This window comes from Drosophila guanche, unplaced genomic scaffold (assembly GCF_900245975.1).
Source record: "Drosophila guanche unplaced genomic scaffold, DGUA_6, whole genome shotgun sequence".
NCBI classification, from domain to species: Eukaryota; Metazoa; Arthropoda; class Insecta; order Diptera; family Drosophilidae; genus Drosophila; species Drosophila guanche.
Window position 1 is genome coordinate 3,958,040 of NW_022995746.1, and position 24,035 is coordinate 3,982,074.

The 24,035-nt window shown below is 39.1% G+C and overlaps 2 protein-coding genes across 5 annotated transcripts; one reads left to right on the forward strand and one right to left on the reverse strand.

The window, feature by feature from the left end:
- Positions 1-668: 668 nt before the first annotated feature.
- Positions 669-22,271, reverse strand: LOC117582108 (ATP-binding cassette sub-family G member 4). Of its 4 annotated transcripts, none has more exons than XM_034269677.1 (12): positions 22,184-22,271; positions 10,068-10,483; positions 9,887-10,004; positions 8,358-8,553; positions 8,134-8,279; positions 6,356-6,594; positions 6,118-6,258; positions 5,379-5,704; positions 3,524-3,692; positions 2,104-2,204; positions 1,388-1,546; positions 974-1,318 (listed from the first exon to the last, which is right to left on the reverse strand). In XM_034269677.1, the coding sequence occupies exons 2-12, from the start codon at positions 10,447-10,449 to the stop codon at positions 974-976; spliced, it is 2,322 nt and encodes a 773-aa protein (XP_034125568.1). In that variant the 5' UTR covers positions 10,450-10,483; positions 22,184-22,271. The 4 variants fall into 4 exon arrangements, with proteins under 4 accessions (XP_034125569.1, XP_034125568.1, XP_034125567.1 ...); XM_034269676.1 differs by lacking the exon at positions 22,184-22,271 and adding an exon at positions 15,758-15,980; XM_034269674.1 differs by lacking the exon at positions 22,184-22,271 and adding an exon at positions 15,306-15,979.
- LOC117582114 (rRNA-processing protein UTP23 homolog) lies at positions 8,074-23,959 on the forward strand. Its single transcript, XM_034269688.1, has 4 exons — positions 8,074-8,086; positions 23,030-23,176; positions 23,231-23,431; positions 23,485-23,959. Exons 2-4 carry the CDS (start codon positions 23,057-23,059, stop codon positions 23,899-23,901), a joined length of 738 nt encoding a protein of 245 aa, XP_034125579.1. The 5' UTR covers positions 8,074-8,086; positions 23,030-23,056; the 3' UTR covers positions 23,902-23,959.
- The last annotated feature ends 76 nt before the right edge of the window (positions 23,960-24,035 follow it).

The following is a 24,035-nucleotide window of genomic DNA, read 5'->3' on the forward strand; positions in this document are numbered from 1 at the left end:
AAAACAAATGTATCGTTTTGAGGTACTTTCTGTCAGAATAGTCTTAATTCAAAGAAGTGTTCTGATTTTCCTGTAATATTTATATTGTTCATGGCTATTTGCTATTCCATCATATAGTTTCTTCCTTTTGTACTTCCAAATTCCAATCTGTAGGAACATTTCTACATGCAAAGGAATTTTCATAGAGTTTCCTCATATTTCTATATTCCCAAATAACCAAATCAAAATCAAATAGAAAAGCATAAAAAATTATATATCAAATTTACCAAAATATTTTTATTTAAGAAACTAAAACAAATCAAAACATAAACTAAAAGATTTGCTATACATAAAAGACATGCGAATTTCGATCAATCATCATTAGCCGATTTAAACAAACAATTCGAACTTAGGAGGTACAACTAAAACTAATCACTAAAAGAGAGGAAACAAAAATGTTGATCACAAAATGTATCTTTGTTGTGCGGAACCTTACGAGAGCTTAAATGATGATATTCAAGACATTTGGCATAGCACGGATCCCTAGGATCTACTAGGAATCCCAGCTCGGTTGATGAGGGGTTTTCGTATGGAAGTAAATTGTAGGAAAATGGCAAGTTTTGATTGCAATAATGGAAACTGGGCGATTGAGTGGATTGTTTATGGGTCATTTTCGTTGATTTTTTTTCTTTTTTGGTATTCAGCACTTAACTGGAATAAGCTACCCTAAAGCCTTCTTGCATACAATATTTAAAGAATATTTAAATAAATAATTAAGCTAGCTGTAACATCATCGATTGGGTCGATCTGTATAAAAAAATAAGCCAAGAAATCGCACACGAAATACGGAAATTCAAGACTCAACTGAAGATACAGGTAGATAGAAACAGAGAGTTGTTGATAGACACACCGAACTATGTACATAAGGAATAAAACGTAGACTTAAGAACGTACACGTAGACGAAGTAAAACTTAGTGTGTATAGGACTAGCTCCTATCGTTTGTTCAGCTTGTGCCAGAGCGTGAGGATGGTCAGGACATGCATCACACCGATGACGATGCCCATCAGCAGCAGACAGTCGGACATGTGCACATCCGAGATCATCATGTACTTAAGAAACACTTTTGGACTCCTGAAATGACAGTACATCGTATTCTCTGGGCACTCTAGGAAAGCGCGATCCATGCCATAGATGGCATTCAGTGCACCATGGAATCCAGCCCGGAAATAACTCAAATGCCACATCCAACGGAACAGCGGTGTAATGTCAATGTATCGCGTACAGAAGCCAAAAACGGAGAACATCACCGCCAGTATGGGTCCCAGAAACACGGCAAGCTATGGCATTAAGATAAAAGTAATCCATTAACTTTAGTTGTGATTAATTTGAAGGTGTGTTTAACCCACCTTTGTTGGCAGTGTGGCTCCCACGAAGAAGCCCCAGGCCTGGGCACTCAACGAAGCCATAATTCCCAGCAGCATAAAGTAATAAATGCGAAAAGACTCGACGCTATCATTGCCCGTCAAATGTACACTGATGATGATGTACAGGGCGGTGCAGAGGCTCTGTAAGATGTACGAGTATGTAGGAGAAGGTTAAGTAAGGGAAGTGGGAAAGATTAGTACTTAATGTGAGTACGAAATGGTAATCTTTAAATAGTTAAACAAATCTCTTCCCAACTCGTAATTTTTAAGGCATGACTAAACGAATGCCTGTTTGATTCGATTCGATCAGAACCAATTGAGAACTCAAGTGGTGAATGCTTTGATTACTCGTTCTCGAGCGATGTTCAAGATTCTCTCGTTCCAGCAATCCATTAAGTATAACGAAAGCAAAGCGAATCAACAGCACGTGGAAATTTCACTCGCTCGCTGAACGAACAATCGTTTCGGTGGGAATTGCTGGTAGCGAAATTGTCAGTGGGGTCCAGTCCACGGGTCTGGCCACTTACTCGAGTCTGTCACGCAAAACAAACCTGAAAATCAGCGATTTCACGTCGCTAATTTGACTTAATGACCGAACCAGCAATTCATTAAACAAAAGCCCATCACCACCAGCTATGATTGTTAAACATTAAATAATGATTGATGGGTTATGTGGAATGCGGGTGGGAATCACCTACCTGAAAGGGTATCTCGAAGGAGATCAGCGATAGGAAGTACGGCCCGAGTTTATACCAGCGATTAAAGTGCTCCCTTGTCAGCATGTCAATTTCCAGCGGAACTGCAAATACAATTTAATTCAGAAATGTTATTAAATACGATATTTGCACGAAGGTTAAAATATACGTTCATTTGTGCATGTACCTATGTAGGTCAGGTCAGTAAACCGAAACCGGTAAAGATCTTAACTCGTATCCCATCCCATTCCCCTTATCCCTTTGATCTCTCGCTCTCTGCCACTCTCTCTCTCGTAAGAGATACCCCAATCCCTGACATGGACTCATTTATTAAAAAAAAATGCATTGAGAATCGTTCATACGATTATACCGGTTTTATTATACAATAGCCATAGCCCCCCAAGCGTGTGTCGCTTGGCCATACGCTTATCGTCTGGTACTTTATGATTATTTACTTTTTAGGCTTCAGGATGCTTGTTTTGTGTCGAATTTTTTAAGGTGAGAAACTCATTTGGGGGATAATTTACATGGAAATTATAAATGACAAAGTGGTTCGACGTTTAGCCATTTAAGCTGATGGGAGATCTGCGACCTTGTGGAGGAGGTTAATGTGCGAATATAATTGTAGGCATGTTCCATTTTTTTTCAACAAATTCGAATTAATTTCCTTATGTCAAATTTAATCGATTTTAAAGCCTAATGATTTGTTTGACTATCCGCTACTGGTATTTATTGCAGAACCAGTTGCCGCTTTTCGCTTGTGCTTTTTTTACTGCATATTTATACATATTAATTTGATATTTTGGATAATTATTTTCCTGTTCCTCAGTGGCATTACCACTCCTCGCTTCCTCTCCTCCATTGAAGTCTTCATTATTCGTGTATTTATGTCTACATATTCATAAGATCTTCAGTTTTGCCAATTCTTTCGAACAAGCCATACAATTCGGTGATATCTTCGCACATTGATCACCAGACGTAGGCCAGACTAATGATCAACTATCTTGTACTCTAATCTTTGCTCTTTTTGCCACAAGAACACAAGTATTGGCCAATCAGCATTCCGCAAAAATACAAGTAATAGATACATACATAAATATGGCTGTTGACAATCACATAGAATTGCCTAAAAACAACAACTAGAGACACAAAGCCAAAGCCAAAAGGTGGCCAAAATAAATAGCCATTGCACAAGAGACCAACCCAGAGAACAGCATCAACAGCAGCTGCAGTTTCGACCAAATTTTGGGGACAACATTTTGCATAATTTTTGTTGGCCACAAGAATCATTGACTGCCAAGTATTAGCCGAAAATGGGAAAGTCTCTGTCTGAGACTGAGGCTAAGGCTGCACACCAGTGGCTACCGCTGAAACACTCGATATACTTGAACAGACAAACACAATCCCCCATTACACAACTTACATGTCAAGACCACAGCCATTTTGCCAGTGTAGACCAAGAGCAGTGTCGAGCCGTACAGATAGACGTAATTGCCCAGCACGCTCTGTGCATTGTTGCCCACATTCAGGTAGAGATAGCCAAACACAACGCCAATGAAAATGTGCGAAAAGATTCGGGCCAGCAGCAGAAACTGAAAAAGATAAAAGGCGTACACGTACATTAGAGATACATTCATGAGGAGGCAGAGTAGAAAAACAAAACAAAAGTCGTGTTAGAGCGACTAAATGGTACCCGGGAAACAGATTCCTAGTTTCCAATAAAGTCCTCCATCGCATTATTCATCTTTATTCTGTGAATTGTCCGTCGTTTCTGCCTGCAACTATCCTATAAGAATCTTTGGTTCAATCAACAACAAAACATTCCCAATTTTCAACTGCACAGATGACTGGGTATCCACAGAAGCACTCGTGCAGTCCCAGTTGGTCATTAGAACACGCTAAAAACCGAAATCTATGTGAAGGTTAGAGTTGTTAGAGTTGTGGAATAGCTCGTTGAAGCGATGGCCCGGTTGAGTGGTTCTCTGCTGCCACTGGGACAACTTGAGAACTTTTCAATCGTCGGTCTTTGGTGTGTTCGGCCGGGGTGTTTGACAAGTCAATAGCGAATTGGCAAGGTGCTAAAACATTCACTCAAAGCACAATTGCAGTGTATGCACATCGGTCTTAATCATTTTGTGCAGCGGTCGCGAGGGGCTGCAGGCAGCAAACAAAATTATGGCCGGACGCTAATGCTAATTATTCATTAAACAATTTCACATTTAAAACAAATCTCATGTGCTAATTGCTCACATTCAGATGATAAACGTCATCCATCAATCTTGTGGGAATCGCTTTTAGACGATGCCGATGCCGATGCCTCTAGCGCGGTAATTGATTCATTTGCCATGGTAAATATTTAAACTTTTGCCCTCACTCAATATTTATCACACCTGCCATACAATAAGCGCAAATAGGCAAAGATATAAAACTAAACGAGCTCTCAACTGTGTCATATAATGGGTAAATAATTCAAATGAAGCTAGGGATAGGGCATTTGATTTCATGAGATTTATTCAGATGAATCTGACTTGAGTCCCAACTGCAAAGTAGTTTCCATGGAATAAATTCTCAAGGGTTTCAGGTGAACACAATTTTTTTGGTAAATACTTTTGGTGGAGTATCAAATTAAGGAGAATATTTCAAGCGCACTTATGGCAAGTGTTTCAAGAGCTGCCTGATATATGAAGAAATAAATCACACACAAGCCATGAAGCACACTATAATTGTGCGCACATAGGGCAATACAAATTATAAGTTATTGTATTAACATAAGGCCATGAAGAGCCTTTGGAAACCTTCAGCAATTACCTCCTTGTGCCAGCCATTAAGTCTATGGATTATATCACTTGAGACCGCAGACATTAAGCCACACATAAATCTCAATTTTTGTGTTTAGCTTTTGTGGCAAAATCCGAAAGCGTAGCAAACTGCCGCAAACCTCCCTTTTGTTTTGGCAATAAATTAAAATGTAAGCAAGACATATGACAATTAAATGAAATGAAATTATAAAGTAAAGCAACAATAATTACCCACAAAAAAAACGAAATAAAAGTAAACACCAGACATTAAAACAGTGCAGTTAGAAAATTACACTGAAAATGAGATCGGAACTGGATTTTGGTTACATTTCGAGGACAAATTACCAAAAAGCGAGAGACAAATTACCAAATCAAAGTGACAGGCCATCCAGGACAAGCCCTAAAAACCGGCTTATTAAAGTAATGGCTATCCATATTTTATATAATTCATTTTAATTTGTGCATTCAAGTATAACTCACGTAGTTGCGACGGGCACAGATCATGATGCGTTGCATCAGGAGCACATATTGCATGAGGAACGAGGCCGAGCTGGTGGCATTCGACGGCTTGGCAAGCTCTTTGACGGTCGCTTTGACATTGGCTAGTGGCAGCTGCTGCTGTTGCTGATTCTCTGATTGCTCTTGATCCACCAACTCCAGCTCCGTGGAGCCACTTAGTGCCTTGATCTCCTCCAGCGCCAGTTCCTGCTGTGCCGGTTTCACATAATCGTAGCTGGAGAATTGCGCCAGCGCAACTGTTGGCAGCATTTGACTCGAAGTGCTCAACTCTTTGGCTCCAATGTTGTCTGCAATTAAGGTGGAGAAAACCCCAAAGGGGATTAGAGAAAGTTTGGGCTGAAGTTTAGAGATCTAACCAAAGATCATACTTAAGCTGGAAAAAAACCTTTATTTTGAGCCAACTTTTGAAAGAAATTAGCAAGTGTACTAGAAAAATATGCTAAACATAAACCAAATGTGAAGAAATTTATAAAAATTCGTTATGGTTTTAGCCTTAATTTTACAGGAGCTGGATTGGTGACTATTAAATTTCCCTAAAAGTTCCCAAGCACAAAATAATTTCAAGTCACAGACGGCGAAAATTACATGGCCCTATAAATACAGATATCTATTTGTAAATTCAAAGTACATAAACTCCAACTTTTAACAAAAAAATCTCCCCCAAAACTCCTCAAGAGAGTCATACAAAAGACACTCTTACCTTTTATTGTTGCCATGAGCCGTGAGACATCCGTACTGCTCATATAACGATATCGATCAACATCCTCGTAATACTTTTTATTCGCCGCATGAATCAATTCATTCAGATCACGTTGATGCTCGCCGACGGCCACCTCCAGCACTGGATACAACATACAAATGAGTTTTATATATAAAATATGTGCATATAGATTGGAGATCTGCATAGATTGATGAGATCTTTATAGATGTCTACTTACGATAATCAGCTGGATTGTGATAGCTGGGACAGACGAGCTGCTGTTCGGCAAGGAACGGCACCAGCTCTCGCACTGGGCCCTGGTACATGCAGTGGCCATCGACCACCGTATAGAGTTTGTCAAACATCTCAAAGATCAAAGCACTGGGCTGATGAATGGTGCAAACAATGGTGTGGCCCTGGGAGGCGAGTTTCTTCAGCAGCGCCACGCAAGAACTGCACGACGAGCTGTCTAGACCACTAAAAATGAGAGAGAAAACAAATTACACTTTAAGTACGGTATGACTCAACAGCTTTTAATGGCTGTACACCTAACCTATGGCAATAAATTCGCAACTTGGCGACTCATCAAACCGAATTATGGCGTGAGAGAAAAGAACCCCCAAAAACCCAAAGAAAGACACTAAGAAATTGCACAATTTCTTACTTTTTATGGTTGTGCATGAATGAGAGATTGTTGTTTGAACTTGATTTGATTTGATGAAAGTACAAAACTAGTTTTTTGGTGTACACAAAAACCCATTAACCATTGCAAGCCTGATTGGCATTACAAAGGTTTGGGGCGTTTACAATCTAATTTATTGATCCGCATCAGGCGAGACACTATAGCATCTATCGGTAGCTCTGCGGCACTCTGTGGCTCGGGGTATCGATTAAAACTGGTCCCTCCCCGCAGGGTTGAAGCCATTAACGATGAAATGCTAGACAGAGTCTGCCCTGTAGCTGATGATTTATAATTTATATACAAAAACAAGTCGATAAGATCAGTGATATGGTGATATTACAAACATGTGGAAATCTGATTGCTTGCCACAGCAATTTTCATTATGAAAATCGACGTGGATTTTCCAGTTCAAAATTTTCCATTCCCTTCAGAAATTATTTGCACAGTCAGGGAATGATTTTAACATTTCTTTTTTGAGAACGAAAATCTGGAGAGTCATCAGAGCACATTAAATGGTAGAATTAATTGGACTAAGTCTCTGTCTAGACGCTGGAGGGAAAGGCTAAAAAAGGTCCCCATCCAAAGAGGGACTTTGGCAACAGCTCGCAACAAAGTAAGTTTCAATTGGACGTTTTTTCCACTTAAACGTATTAAAAATAAAATCTCTTGATTCTTTCTGACTGAGAGTGAACCCGGATCTATCGTTCTACAGTCCAGACTTCTGGACTCCGTGCTGAGAAAGGTTTTTGGAAATAATTGAATCCAACGTGCTTGCCCTTTGAGAGATTTCTAGTCACTGAATGGAGCGTTTTTGCTTTTAATTATTCCAATCAAATTGAATTAAAACATTCAGTACAACTCAATCAATTGTGGAGCTGTCAAACAAACTATTAATTGTGGACTTAACTGTCACTTAATCCAATATTTATAGGATTGATAAACTCATCCGACATTAGATATTCAGCAATCGGTTCTAAATAATTAAACAGCTTAAACGTTTGCTGGTTCTTCCTGCTCAATGAACCCAATCGGTCAAAACAAAAACTAAATAAATATAGAAAAAAACATGTATAAAAATAATATAAATATATGTATATAGAAACAGATAAGCCAGAAGCAATATAGACACACAAGCAAACTTGACTTGTGGGTCAGCCGCCATTGGGTTTTTTTTTTATGAATTTCCGCTAATATATGTACACATAGGAAACTTCAGTATCAGTACAGAGTATCATCCGTGCTTCATCAGATGACGATCATTATCATGGCCACGCTAATTACATAAATGTACCCATACTTATGAAATGTACATATATTTATGTACTAGTACTCACGTCGTTGGCTCATCCAGATAGAGTACTGGAGGATTACTTATCAGCTCCAGGGCAATGGCGAGACGTTTCTTCTGTCCACCCGAAAGCTTTGCCGTATGCACATTATAACGATGTTCCAGACCCAACAGCGATAAGATGTGTTTAATCTGAGATAAAATAAAAATAGATGCGCAAAACTATATGTAAGATAACATTTGGATGGAGATTGTTCTGCTTTTACTCACCAAATCCAATTTGTAGGCCTTGCTAACCTTAAAACCAAGTTTAAGATGTGCAGCCAGAAGCATTATTTCGCCAACCATTAACTGGGGACGCAACAAATCATCCTGATGGATGTAGCACAACAATTGACGGAATCTCTCGGAACTGGGAGCCATGGGCTTGCCATTCACTCGTATATTGCCAGACACCCCAGTGGCACTGTCAGAGAAATGAGTGGAAGAAATCACAAATGAAAATCAGCAAAAATACAAACAATTAAAATAATTATTATAAGAATGTTAACGAGCTCACGAGTTCACTCCACGAGCCTTCAAAAAACAAACACAACATAAACATCTCCGTACATGTCTGGGCCCAGAGGCTTAGCGGCACCACTCTGAACTCGAAACGAGCCGAACTTAAAATAAATGTATATGCCCCGCCTCGTACACGTTTCAAGTTCATAGTTTACTGACCGATAACGTTTAGCAATGAAAAGCTGTGGAAACGCCTCGTCTTGCCACTGGCGGTGCCTCTTTTGCCGAGCCAACAGCCATATTACTTTAATTGTGATACCAGACTAGGTACTCGTAATTACAGACACAATCCACAACTGAGACTCGATTCGAATCGATTCGAGCAATTTCCCTTTCCACACGTGCATTTTTTTGTATTTATTAATTATATGGCTCAAATTGCTTAATGCTGTAATAGCTGTCAGTTGGCCATCAAAAATATAGAAAGATTACATTCAGATTTCAGATTTCCTTTCAGTTGCGTCAGCGGAGGGTCGCTTCCATTCCATTCAATGTATAGCCTATGAATCACTCATCAGAGTGCATTCGGTTCGGTCTGAAGTTCTACTTATGCAATGGGCACTTGAACTGTTTTGTCAGCCGATGTCTCGACTGAGAGGGACAGAGAGAAGTAGTGCGATTATGTCCGGGACGGAAGGCCAAGCTTAATATTCAAAAATAAAACTACAGATTGTTAATCACTTTCAGAAGTGTAGACCATGAAAATAGAGTACATATGCTATCTGTATAGTTTTGGAGGATGGTATGAGCATTGAGCTATTTTCTTGTGTTTGTTCCTTCTCGGTTTTTGCATCCAAACTTCGCACGTGACGCAAACGACTGTGTACGCGTGACCCAGTGGAGCTGCGGTATTATATTCCTCAAACCTAAGGCAATAATCGCTTGCTTATCTAGTAGCTTTAATTAAATATCAGCCCATTAGGGACCACTTAAAATGCCGCCCCTTCTGTATATCCTATAGCCATACACTCGTACATACATATTCATAATCAAGTGTGCTACCATACAAGCCAGAGCAATTTGCTCGGCATTGCTGACATCTGAACAATGTGTTGATTGATGGAACGAACGAATGCAGTGTCTGCGCTTTATATTCGTTATACTCGTACGATATGAACAACATGTAATTAAATCGACGGAAACCTGATATTCAGTGATACATCACTCACAGCTCTGAGCAGCAGTAAGAAAATTGAATTTTCAAGTTCAAGTGCGAGTGTGAGGGAAACACTTACCAGAAGCCAGACATGACATTCAACAGAGTGCTCTTGCCCGCCCCCGAGGGACCCATGATGGCTGTCAATTCTCCCGAACGAAAGCTGCCATTCAGACCATGAAGAATTTCCTTAGCGACTGTAAATCAATTAACCACAATCAGTTATCTTGGTTGGCACATTCTTTCTGAAGAAAACTCACCAAATTTTCTTTCTGGAAATGAAAACTTTTTCACTTGATATCGCACTTCGGAAAACTCAATATCGACTGGCTCGCAATGATCGAAATTGGCATGCGTCATGCCCTCATGAAAGTTGGGCCTCTGGAACACATTCAAATTGTTGTTCACCTTCTCTGCCAGGGCATCCGATCCCCTGGATGATGTGGACGATGTCTCATCGATGGATAGCTCTGAACTGGCGGCTGTGGTGCAACAATTGATGCCCAGGCAGCCACTGTCGTGGTGTTTGCCTTGTAGGTGCGCCTTGTGTGTGCTGGCACCGGAGGTGCTGCTGGCATCACTGCCAGCCCCACCACCACAGCAGGCGGCATCTGAGGGTTTGATGTCTGGCAAGAGTGTCATATTTATGTGTTGCTCCGGGAGAGGGTCTAAAGCTCTGAAAAGGAAAGAAAATAGAGAGTTATAGAAGGATTTTTAAGTGGAGAAATTTCCGGGGAGATCATGAACTTTTATTTGTTAAATTTAAGCCAAATTCTCGTCAGTGTCCAGCCCATCAATCTCTGATTCATTCCATTTATATAAAATCCGATTTCTTTCCACATTTTCATTCCATTTGTGGAGTTCCAAAGATCAACAACCAAGTAATGAACTTCACATATGTATCGTCTCACCCCATAAATTATTGTACAATTTTCCTCACTTTTATTGCTTTAAGCAATCATTCCATTTCCCAGATTATTATACAGATGCTTTAAGTATCGGCTTAGGATAATAATAGTCAGAAACCCTAACAATTTGTTGGCGCTCGTTAGCTGGGGCGTTATTTTCTTTCAAAACAAAAAATAGATTGCGAATTGTACATACTTATTTTTGTGGGCGTTCTCTCGTTTAGATTTCACAATTTAGAGCTCGTGACACTTTATTAACTCTACAAATATATACATATATCTCTCTGCTGCGACAGATTAATTAATTGCTTTGTTTCATGCGAACAAAGAAAGTTATTGTAATGTGAGAATTCTGTGAGTAGTGTGCAAACGAATATTCATAAAAAATTATTGTTTTAATAAGATAACTCTGTCCACAATATTTTGTGGAATTTCAAGCTAATGGCTAGACAGACTTTTCTCTATATGTCAACGATACTCAATCTAATGGATAGGCAATCCTCTGTGGACTTTGATTCTATGTTCTGGATGGATATGATGGACAGACACCATTTCTATACAATTTCAAGCCCTTTTCCATTCTGATGGATGGCCAACACCCCAAAAGTCTTTCAGTCAGTAGATCTCTTATCTAGAAAGAACTCCTCTTCCATTCTTAATGTGTTTTATGCGCAGACTATTTTTGGTCTATCGGTAAGCATTTATCAGCCGACTACCCAAAAATGTTCTCTCCTTGTAACCAAAACTCAAATATGTATTTCTGCTTTGTCATTTTGGATAAATTCTTTTTGTGGTCAAGCGATGACTGGACACAATGCAAATGTAGTGAAATTCGTGGCTTAAAATCTTACTTGTATCATTTCTGGAATTAGTTTTATATCAAGTTTATATAAAGTTCTGATACAAATAAGGTAAATATTTGTTAATTTAGCTGTTAAGTATTAATTAGGACAGCGACAGATATACGGTTGTTTGTTGTCCGATTAGCTAAGGTCTGTTAATTTGTCAAAACCTTGACATAGGTCAGGTTCGAGGCTTACGTTCAAACAAATTAAGTAAACAAAAACTTGGCAATACTAAATAAAGAAATGCTCTAAAACTTTGTTTGTGTGTTTGACAAATATTTGTTTAATACTGGGATACTGGTATTTTTGGAGCACAAGAAAAGAAAACTATCAGAAAATAGTGTGGGAAATGGATTGGCGCTAATGGAAAAGTAAACAAGAAACTGGTGGAAAACATGTAATTGAATCTAAAGAACTAGAGAAAAAACCATCCCAAATTCGTGTAAGATAAATATTTTCCATTAAATATCATACTTCCAGTAGTTTTTTTTACTAAAAAAAGGCCTTCGAAGTGTCATTCAACCAACCAAAGATCTAGGCTACACCGCCGATAAGTGTGTCCACAAAAATACGCCAATTGCCGCCATAAAATGCTTAAAAGTCGCTTTACATCTTTTACAGCATTTCTCACTATACTCGCATGTCTTCTTTTTACAAGTTTAGATATTTTTTTGTGTAGATGTTTGCCAAACAACTCCACGAGTGGTAAACTGATATTGACTTTGATGTAAGGAGGTTGGTGTCTGGCGGGCCGGCTGCCCCTCAGTAGTAGACTGTCAAACTCAAAAGTAGGCAAAGACCGAGAAAACCAGTTTACAAGAAATACACCAAAATCAACAAATACAAGTAAAACAAGGCACAAAAAAAGCTGCAAAATCATTTTCTTTAGAGACCGAAAATTAGCCAAAAATCAAATCAAGATCAAGTCTGATATGATCTTGATACAACTAGAACTCTTTCGAGTGCATTTCGAGTGCAGTTTCATTGAGTCTGTGTCGGCGTTATATTCTATTGATTGGGGCAGGGCACGACAATTGCTGAACAATTTATGGTGTTGGCTGGCTGTATGACATAATTATTTAAATATGTAAATATCCAAACGGGTATACTACATACGAGTATGTATTTATGTACATATATATGAAACTGAAAGAATGCTGAATGAATGAGAATGTTACGTGAAAGGAATGGCTTTGCTTTGAAAGATTGTTTACTCCGAAAGAGTGAATTGTATAAATTATTGAGACAAAATTTGATGGATAGGTTACATTGGCTCTTAGGAATATCTGATAAAAGTTGTTAGATTATTCCGTTCTTAAGCTGGACAAGTGATGTACTTTAAGTGAAGTTGTGAAATTATTCATGTACATAAATTAATAAAGCTTTGAGCTATGGCATTAAAGCAGATCTTAAAGAGCAGATAGCAGACTTATAAAGCTTTTATATAAGTTTCCAACTGCCATTTAGTTCATTAAAAAATATCCCTGACATTATAAGATTTATGTTGCGCACATGCCATATAATTACCAACGAAAAAATCGCAAAATTGCTATCAAAAGTAGTTCAGAAGCACCGAACCGAAACAACTTACTGCAAGTAAATGTAATTTAAATTTTGGCAAACTCTCAACAGCGAACTCTCAAAGGTAGGTTGTGGCTGGGACCTTTGGACACTCACGGCCTGGCCCATAACTTACTCAGTCAATGCAAATTACTCATTTGCTGCCGTCTGCTGTTTTGACATGCAAATACATAAAACTCACAGAAGAAAAAAAAACTAAAAAAACGATCGCCATTTCCATTAAAGTCACGAAACTTTGACAGAACATGAAACAACTTCAGAACACAGCACAACAAATAATACTACTGGAAAAAAAAGAGTAGGTACTACTCGGTAACGTACAATAGAATGAGGCAATTGATCGTTTCGGAAAGCACGATAAAATAAAACTGAGAAGCATATTTTTACGAGTAGTTCGAAAAATACGACCCCAAGAGTCACATTTGGATAGCGATAGGGAAAAGTGACATTGTCAGGGTCAGCACGTGGTCAGCACGGATCAGAGCATTGCTATACGCATACATTTGTATATATAATACATAAATATGTATGCCCAAGCGGTGGGAGTGACTGTAGAGGCTGACTCAAAATAACTCTTTCCATGAAATGTCGCAGTAGCCGGCACAAAAATGTTTGTTTGGCTTTCTGGTAGGCAAATATTTCTCAGCTCTTCTCTCTTTTCAAATTTTTATACTACACGATTGTTGATTGAGTAGTCGATCCATCAGTCAGCCAATGACCGCTATATTAGGTTTGTATATGATATATGATATGTATTGTACCTTTGTATATGGTTTTGTGTATTGTATATTCGTTCTCAATTTGTTTCATTTGTATTTACAATCCGTAAAGGTATGGTATGCAAGATCACGTAATGAGATAAAATTAATGAAAATTAAGATGATTTGAGTGGAAATTTAAAGGAGAAATGAAGCTACTTTAGAGCTGGACCTGCTATAGAGATACATACTGCTAAAGTTTAGCTCAACGTTAATTTGCATTTTATTTAAATTTAAAAGAGGGCTATAATTAGCTGAAGTAGGCATCCCTGTCAAAAATAATTATCTTAACCGCTTCCGCGCCTAATTACTAACACATTTTAGATTAGCCACAAAACTGTATAAATTTTAACTGCGATTTGCATTCCGAGAGTTCTCATGGAGTGATTATTATGCCCACAACCCAGTGACTGCTAGAAGTGCGCCTGCAACTCCCGCAACAAATTGTAAATTGTTATTCCATGCACATGTTCCAGCAGGCCGAGTCATGAATACGTTAAGCAAAGCACCAGATCGAATGATATAACTGGAAATGTGTGCCCACTAGTCAGAGATCGCTTAATCGCGTCGATCTCCACTGTACGCGTTGTAGCACTGTGGCCTACATTTTCAAGTTCTGTCTAAAACAAAGAGTGGGAGTGGCAGATAGAGAGAGAGAGAGCATAGAAGCTTTTTCTTCCCCATTGATCGTTTGGCCAAAGAACACATGTGCAGCAGGCATTTCATAGCCATATGACACTCACTTAGTATTCATTGCACTGTGAGAGGCAACTACTTTCTATGCGGGCAAGAAATATGACTAATTTGATTGTTGAATACTTGAAACGGTTTAGAATTTAGTAATTAAAATACAATGCTTGTGAAATGTAACACCAGGCAGTATCAGTAAATCAGCTGTTTTGTGGCTTGCAAGCCAATGCTCTTTACAAGTGAAAGTAGTTTATATGGAAAGCAGCTGATTTGAAGACTAGTTGTAGTTAACTTGATTGGATTTTTGGAAAGCCTTTAACAGCGCTATGAACATATTTACTTATATTCTTTCGTTGAATCTTTTTTTTTCGATTAGCTTCGAAATAAAAGCACAACATTTATTTTATTTCCTCCAACGTTATTATTTTCCTTGTGTCTTGTTCTACCTTCTTCTACCTACAAGTAATAAAACTTAAGAACTCTTTCTTCCAGGAAACAATTTATTATTTCGGAGTATCCAATGTTCACCCTGACCAAACTGCCAGTAAATGTCATACAGGTCTGACAGGAGTGCTCTCTCATACGTATGCTTTCGTTATCCCCATCTCCTGCACACACCTCTCCACATGCCTTTCTCGCTTTTTCGTTTAAACTCTTCTACATTCTCACACTCCCTCTTCTGTTAGTGGGTCAGAGGTTGGGTAATGTTAACGAACCTGTTGACTGCGCTCCCGCTCTTTCTTCTTTCTTTCGTTTCGTTTCGATTCAATGCTTTAGCTGGTCTTTGTTGTTGAAAATTTCTTCTTCTTGTGACTAATGCCGTTGCTATAGTTACTAATAATATTCTTCTCTTTGAGACGGAGAATACGAGTGCGCATATGGACCAAGGCAATGCGACGTAGCAATTGACAAGTTGAAAAGCATCTACACAGAACGCAATTCATGAATGAAAACACATCCACTGGGAAAATATAAGAAAACTTGAGACCAAAAAAACGTTTTTCTTTGACTTGCACAAACACGCGACTGTTTTTGGATTCTCTTTATATCATTTGCGGCTTGGTTTTATTTTTGTGTAATTGAATTCGATTTTTTGTTGCACTTTCTTCCTTTTCGGACTGACATTCACTTGGGTGGAAACGAGAGGGACGACGACCGACTCGCTGTATGTATGTTTGCGAGGCTTTGTTTTACTCTTCTTTTGCCTCCTTCATTGAACTTATGCAGATGGGCAGCGGCGCGTAAATTAATTTCAATTGTGTTTTTTGTATTTGTCAGCCACGCCACTGTACATTATATACTATTTTTTTCGATGTTGCTTTACTTTATTGCTTCTTGGGTCTCCCCCTTTAGCACTACTGTTTCGTTTACACGTGCGCACCAAACGCGACGCTCGCCACAAATAAACGGTAAAGTGCTCTCCCCACGGCTCTTATAGGACCAGACCCCAACCAGCTCCAACAACAGCTGCTCCAGCACACAGCTGATGATCGCTTGCTCTCACGCTTCGTTTGGGTTCTCTCCCTCGCGCACGCTCTTGGCTCTCTCTCTCTCTCTCTCGCTCTTTGTATCGATTCGCTCTCTTGCCGGCAGCTTACGTTACATTACGTTAGGCGGTGGGTTTTTGTATTGTTGTAATGGAGTGTAAATTACCAGTCCCTGACCTCCATATTGGTACCGTTTGCTGTTATAAACGGGTAAGCTGCTCTCTCTCTTGGGTAATTCTCGCCGTTTCTTGGGGCTTAGCTCCGTGCGTGGTTTGGCACAAGTTTCCCTGGTGACGTCGCTTGCATATTGGATTCGCAATTGTCTTTCTTCTGGTGATTCACTCTGCGGTTTCTGCAACTAAATTTCCTGTGATATGGAAAATCTCTTATTGTGCTCTGGGTATTGGAAGACTGATTGGCTATTAAGTGTTATTTGGGTTTTATTGTGGGTTAAATCGGAAATTTGTTTTATAAATAAATCAATTATTGGCTGTCAGCAATTAGCTGTAGCCCTTAAATGGACTTTTAATGCTAGGGTTTGAAAAGGGGTTACGCAAATCGGCAGTTCGTTAAGGAATTTAGTTGGAATTGGATAATTGGTGGGGAATGCACGGTGTACTCCTATTATAGGTTACATTTATCTGTATCTTTTACTGGTTTTTAATGGGTTCTATAAAACTAAGATGCTTTTTCTATTTGTATGTTATCTTTTGTATAATTGTAGGGGTGGAATTAAACAATCTAAAACTCTCAATTTATAATAATGGCGCATCCTATATGTATGTATTTTCTCAGAGAGGTTCCAATAAGGTTTATAAACTTTCGCACAAATATTTTCCTTCTCACCCATTGGCACCTTGACAACATGGAATGCAAAGCATATTTAATAATCTTTAAAATTCTGCTCACTCGGGCCAAAACAATCCCTTTAAGCCGATAAACTTGCGTAATCAATCAATTAGTCAATCAATTCCTGACAAGAATTCTTTGATCTTCGATCAGGGTACAACTTTAAGCCCTACCCTAGCTCCCCATATCACCCAATAGCACCTGGACGCATCTCAAAAACCATACCTTTAGCCATTGCCCTCTAGCCTAGCCCTTGCCCCTTTCATCTCTATATCTATCTATCGATGACTGATTGTATTGCCATCCCGAATACTAACATTGTACGAGATAGACAGACAATTGCCTAACTAGCAATTAGACGACAGGCAAATCGCGTTCAACTTGTCGGATAAGCATTTTGTGTTGATAATTGATAATAACGTGATCTGCAAGCCGGATGGAGCTCTATCGGTCTAATCTAAAGGCAGCCATTAGGTCGGCCCATCGATTTTTATAGCATCAAATTATGGTGATTGAGTTGGGTTCGTGAACCGAGCAATTGTAACCCACAGCTTGGATAAATGGCGCAGTTCAGTTCTGAATGTGGATGTTTCGACATCTAGCCTTAGATGCCAACGGAGGAGGGAATGCGAGTAATTAATTTGCCAGCTACAGGCGGGAGATAAGCGTCATTGGATGGGTCAACACAAGATAGCAATCCACCGGCGCAGATAATGCAGATATTTGCCCTGTTTATCAGCTCACTCCCCAATTATGTGGTTTTTCCAAGCGATGATGCCGGTGATAACAATAAACAATGTGGTAGATAATATTCCTATTCTTGGTACATCAAATGATTAGGCTACCAATTGCGTATGCTCCCTCCCAGCTACCCAACATTTGCAGCGATTCCCACGAACTTTGGCCAATGAAATGTTACTCGTTTGTCGCATAGATCGAAATATTACTCAATCCTCTTCAGATGATTTATCTCAGTTACGTGGATTCCCTCCGAATACAACCTGAGAGTTTGTATTTGTTGGAGCTGCATTTGAATTTCTAATTCGCCACTCGCGAGACAACGTCACGATATTTTTCCCCCTCGAGTAATTGTCGCTGGAAAAAATAAAATAACTCAAAGCTCTTGTGGGAGTTGCTTCAATCTCTGGCTTGGGTGAATCACTCTGGGAGAGTGCATTGCGGGCTTAAAATAGTCACACCTTAATTGCAAGTTAAACGTTTTTGGTAAAACATTTTTTAAATGCTTTTGAAATCTCGTTTGAGTGCACACAGGAATTTCCGGAAATTGTTTAAAAAAATTACACAAATTTGCGAATTTATTTAAAGATCTAGATCTACATATATAAATAATAAATTTGTTTGGTTAGCCTTAAGTAAGCGAGCTATTTAGGGATATTTTTCCTCAACGTCCTTGTCTTTCAAACAATAAATACCTGAAGAAAAAGTAGCTCTTTGTTTATACAAAGTTTAACACAAAATTGAGTATATTTTCACCTTGTAAAAACTAACTAAAAGACTTTCATGTTTTGCATTATTACCTAATTAAATTATTACTACAGAACAAAATATGTTTTTGTTGTTATTTGAGTCATTCAAGTTGTTTACAAAAAAGGAACTTTTCAACGTTTTTCGAGGTTTAATTACCTCAAACAAAAACAAAAAATTGCTAGTCCAGTTATATATATGATTTGGAGCATTCGAAACTTAAGTGTTTCCCTTTGATGTACACAATAGACTTATTTTAATATAAGCCCTTGACTTACATATATAGAAATTGAATTTATTGGGAAGGCACGAAGGGACTAAAGTTCTCTCCAAGAACCTGTCACCCGTCTAAACCTTATCAGAAGGGCCCAGAATCCATTAAGCTGCTTTAATTGAATTGGAAGCCCATTTGCTTATACAATTCGGTTGACAACTTAAGCTTTAATGCACTGAAAGCTAACGAACAAATTACACTTTGTCGTCTGAGGCGAAACTACGCAAGCAAAGATCACGTTGACGGGATGATGATGATGATCGTCATCAAGGGTCTGTTGATTCCTGCTACGAGTATAAGCCCGAGACCGAGACAGCTGATTAGGTAACACGTGTCACCGCATAGAGGTGACAAAATCTTTGGATTCTTCGCAATCTATGTAGGATCTGTATACAATTTATACAAAATTCTATAGATTCCAAAATTCTATAGATTCCAGTATAGTATAAAAACCGTGATAACCATCGGTGGGACATAACATGAAGATAGAGCGTGTGCGTCGCAAAATGAACCCAAATAAATTAGAAAACTTACCCCATGGGTCATCTCATCATCTGGGTTCATGATCATTTTTAATTTTTTCCACACTTTCACACTAGAGAGATTTAGTCAAAACAAAAAAATCCAAGATGATAGCACGGCAAAATAAACAAATTCATAAAGCAACAATCTGAGCACACACAAAAAATAGAAGAATCATCCAGCAATGAGCAAACGAACCTGCGAAGTGAAGTCTTTCTTTATGCCGGGCCAGAAATCGCAAGAAAATAAAATCGCATTATTAAAAGTCCACTTTGGACGCCAAATGTTTTGCTAATGAGATATAAATATATACTATAAAGATATTTATATATATCCAGAGCCAAATCGGCTTACGTACAGCACACGGACTGGAATCGGACTCCCCGTCATTTGGCATCTAATTATGGCTGATCGGGGGAGAAAAGGGACCATAGGAAGAGTCTGGTATTGGGACTGGGCACTGAGTTTTCTACTGTCTTGCACAGACTCTGTGCCTGATTGGCATGCACACCATTGCAGGTTCCGCAGCGCGATGGGTGAGCGGTAACGTACTCGGGGGCCAGCCCATTTGGCGTGACGTTAGTTAAATATGAATGAATCTAATGAATGAATAAATGAAATGAAGCGAAGTGAAGTGAAGCCGGCCTCATGCTTGCTACCTCTCTACTTAGCATTTTGGTCTGCTCCCATATCCCCATCAAACGTTTAATGATCGTATCAGATATCTCGGCTGGAAGATTCAACTCCGGGGCGTACATGACGATGGTAACGTAGACAGACGGGAGCGAACCGGATAACAGCTGAATGGAACCAATTTTGGTATATAGTTCATGGTATAGTTCACCATCTAGCGATGGGATTTTATTGGCTGCAAATTAAGCGAACCAAAACCAAAAGCACCCAACTAAGTAAAAATATTGCAAAGGAGCAATGAAAACTTGTACTATAATTACGCTTTTTCACAAGCAGCAGTTATACAATGAAAAGAGAAATCAAGTATTATTAGAGTCCGACTTTCATGTGAGGGCATAATTAAGCGTGTAATAATGCAAACTCAGATGCGATCCATCGGAAAAGTACAAGGAAATTAAAGTGCAGAGGGAAATATGCAGGGAAATTGTAAAAAAAATACGTTAAATATTCACTAAAAATAGTTTCATGAGAAAAATAACTACATTTATTGGCATTCTTTTAGCCAACAGTTTAAGAACTAAGCTTTATCTATACAAATGCATTCTATATAGCCAGAAATTGTGTAGATTTTTAAATAGTCTTCCAAAGAAAATATTCTAAAACTTTAAAAAGTACAGAACTAATCATAAATCAAAGAATGATTCATGCACATTCAATATGCCATTTTATGCTCCCCAAAAACCACATTAAATGAACCTTCAATTACTATTACTACCCAACTAACAAAGCGACTTCAATTTTTGGTTTTTCCTAATCGTAGTAGCACTTCCTCCCTCAACCAAAGTACCATCTCTACGCCCAGAACCCATGCGTCACTTTCTTTCCACCCACCAAAACGGACAAAAGCCAACAACAGAGCGTCGGCCAGAAAGCCACCGGAAACCCGCAAAGAACCGAACAGAAAGAGGAGAGAAATTAGAATTCGAGACACGCGAGGCATGACCATACTTTACGATGCCATGTTCTCGTATATTGTACTATCGAAAGGTGTGTTCTGAAAGGAAGACGCGGCTCAGCTTACAATGGCTCGTTGCATATGAATATCAAAATATATTCTTTTGGTCATTTCATTGTTTCAATTCCTATAAGACTGCGTGCTGCTGCTCTTCATCGAAACGAGTTGAATAAACTGTAAGAATAAACTGTAAAGTGGTGGAAATCGATGATGATGATGATGATGATGATATGATGATCCTGCACTGAGTTGAGGTGATTGCACTCGACCTCCAGTCGGCAGCTGTCAATGGCACTCAACCTTCGGAGATTAAAAGACGGCGCGGAAAAGAACAGAAAAAAAGTAATAGATACAGCCAGCAGCAGCTGGGGCTGCATGGATGATGCATGTGTGTCACTTTATCGGCATGACATTATGCTCAAACTTGACCGATATAGCTTATCATTGGAACAAAAAAATAACTAGAGAGATTTTACTGCCAAAGTCCCACTCCAATGGGAATGATAAGCAGAAAAGCTGCAAAAACGTTTCCCCATTAATTGAATGCCAATTGAGTAGAGTCAAGAAATGGGCAGAAGCAGATAGAGTGAGATAGAATATAGCGAAAGAGAGAGATGGAGTATAATTATTGTGGGAAAGACCTTGAAAGTATATTTTGCAAATTGCATTTACAAAGTTAGAACAAAAACAGCAAAACAAAGAAACAAAATAAAATGCAAATTGCAAGCGGAAACTTTTACAGTCAATGCTCTCCAGGTGGACAGTTTAGAACCTTCCATAAACTGACAGCTGCTGTGTGGAAAATTTGTTTCGAATCGATCCTATAACCAACCCTAAACAGACAGAATTCTTTCTGTTGCTGAACCAATACAGAGGAACAAAGGATATCCTGTGCCTGAAAGAGAACTTGCAATGAATGGAAAATTTATATTCCGCTGAAGAGAGCTTACACTTATTACACTATTTACGAGTACGCAGACATTTGATATTGTATGAATAAACCATCTTCAAAAAGGCGGCAGAGAGCTGATACTCCTATGAATAATCCATATCCGTCCCTGTGGAAGTCGAACGTGTCTGCCAACACCAACTGTTGATGGCCGTTCAAGGGAGATCTTACTGTACGATACACTCTATATAGACATTTGATATTCATATGATTAATCCATATACGCACGGCAGCAGGGTTCACAAAGGTCTCTAAAATTCACCTTAAACACAGCACTTACAATAATTAAATGGCATTAACCAATCACGACTAATCTTTGACCGCACGAGCCTTGAAGCCTTCACTTAAACACTTTCTGCTCAAAATAAACTTCAACTTACACAGTATATTAAAAATATGCATACAAAAATATGCGTCGGCTTGTCTTTGCGCTACTTGTTGTGCCCGCAACTGCAGTAAAAATACAAATAAAATAGGAACTACAATACTGCATGGAATGGAAAAAAGGAAACGAAAACAAAACGCGTAATAGACCGAGTGAGAGGGTGAAAGTGCAAAAGGGGGTTGAAAATGCAATGCAGATTACAGTGCCACTAGGCGCGAATAGCTGGCAGTTTCAAAATTTTCCAGCAGCTAAGCACACTGTTATTTTAATATCGCAACTTATCGTAATAAATGTTCGTAACAATTTCCATGCCTACTGACATTATCTGTTGAGAGCTTATTTAACAAAAATGCAATAAAAATGAGATTACGAATTGGTCAGCTTTGTAGACAATTCATTCATCTTACGGAAAAAATTATATTTTCAGTGCTAAGAGTCATAAATGGTTTGTAATATTAAGCCGAATAGCTAAATAGGGGAATATGATGTGCGATAATGGACGGAGAATGCTTAGCCCGCTGTTAAGACACTTGAACATTTATCGGACAGTTTAAGTGAAATCTATAGAGGTAATTTTCATTTTCTAAGTAAATTGAAAGTAAAGGTAGGTAAGAAGTACAATGTACAATCAGTATCATACTCACGATTCAAGATTAGAAGTTCAGCTGTTTAAGTAAAGGGGGCTTAAGTGGGCTAAGTTATTTCACTCATCACCCAGGGTATATTAAATTAATTGTTTTGGTATATTTTCGGTATATTAACAGCATTTACGGCATATTTTGGTATATTTGTAAGGGTCTGTTGCCCTGGAAATACTGGACAAATTCGTACAAAGCAATAGTTAATTATAATTAAATTGAACTAAACAATGAAAATATCCAGATTCAAAAAGTCTCACAAGACTTTGGTGTTTTTCGCCACCAACTTTGACTATCGGGAGCCCTACCAGGTGCTGGTGGATGCCACGTTCTGCCAGGCGGCGCTGCTGGTGAGGAATCGAGACGAAACTTGTTGAATATTTAAAACAATTTACACATTTCAGCACAAAATTGGCATTGACGAGCAGATAAGGAAGTATTTCCAATGCAGTGCCAAGCTGCTGACCACCCAGTGTGTGATTCTCGAGGCGGAGGCACTGGGCGCACCACTGACAGGAGCCACAACGATTGTCAAGAAGTTCCATGTGCACAAATGCGGACACGAGGGCAAGCCTGTGGCAGCCGCTGAATGCATCAAATCAATGGTAAGATTGCGGGGAATTAACGAATTACCAACTAATCCCACTCTTTCCGACAGACCAAAGACAATCGCTACATAGTCGCCTCGCAGGATCGCCTGCTTCAGGAGAGTCTGCGCAAGATTCCCGGACGCTGCCTGCTTTATCTGCACAAAGCCACACCCGTACTGGAAGCGCCCTCGAAAGCATCCAAAAAGTGGGTGCTAAAGCAGGCCAAGGACCTCATGCTGGGCAAGCAAGCCGCAAAGATTGACTACATGAAGGAAAAGCAGGGCCTAAAGCCAGCAGAAGCCACCACCAGCAGTTCAACAAAACGCAAGGGACCCAAGAATCCCAATCCGCTCTCCTGCAAAAAGAGTAAAAAGGAAAAGAGCAAACCGCCGCTACAAGGCGTAGAACAAACGGCGCTGACAAAAGCGAAACGGAAACGTGTCAAGATCCCTGCCCATGTCAAGGCAGCTCTTGGGAAAGATTAGCTCTTAGAATAGTTGTTTATGTGATTAAAGCGAGATAAAAAGTGAGGAAATCTTTGTCCATAGTGCGTTTTGCAACCCAAACAAGGTAGACAAGAACACCAATCAAGGGAATCCAAGTTGAGGCCGTGTTTTGT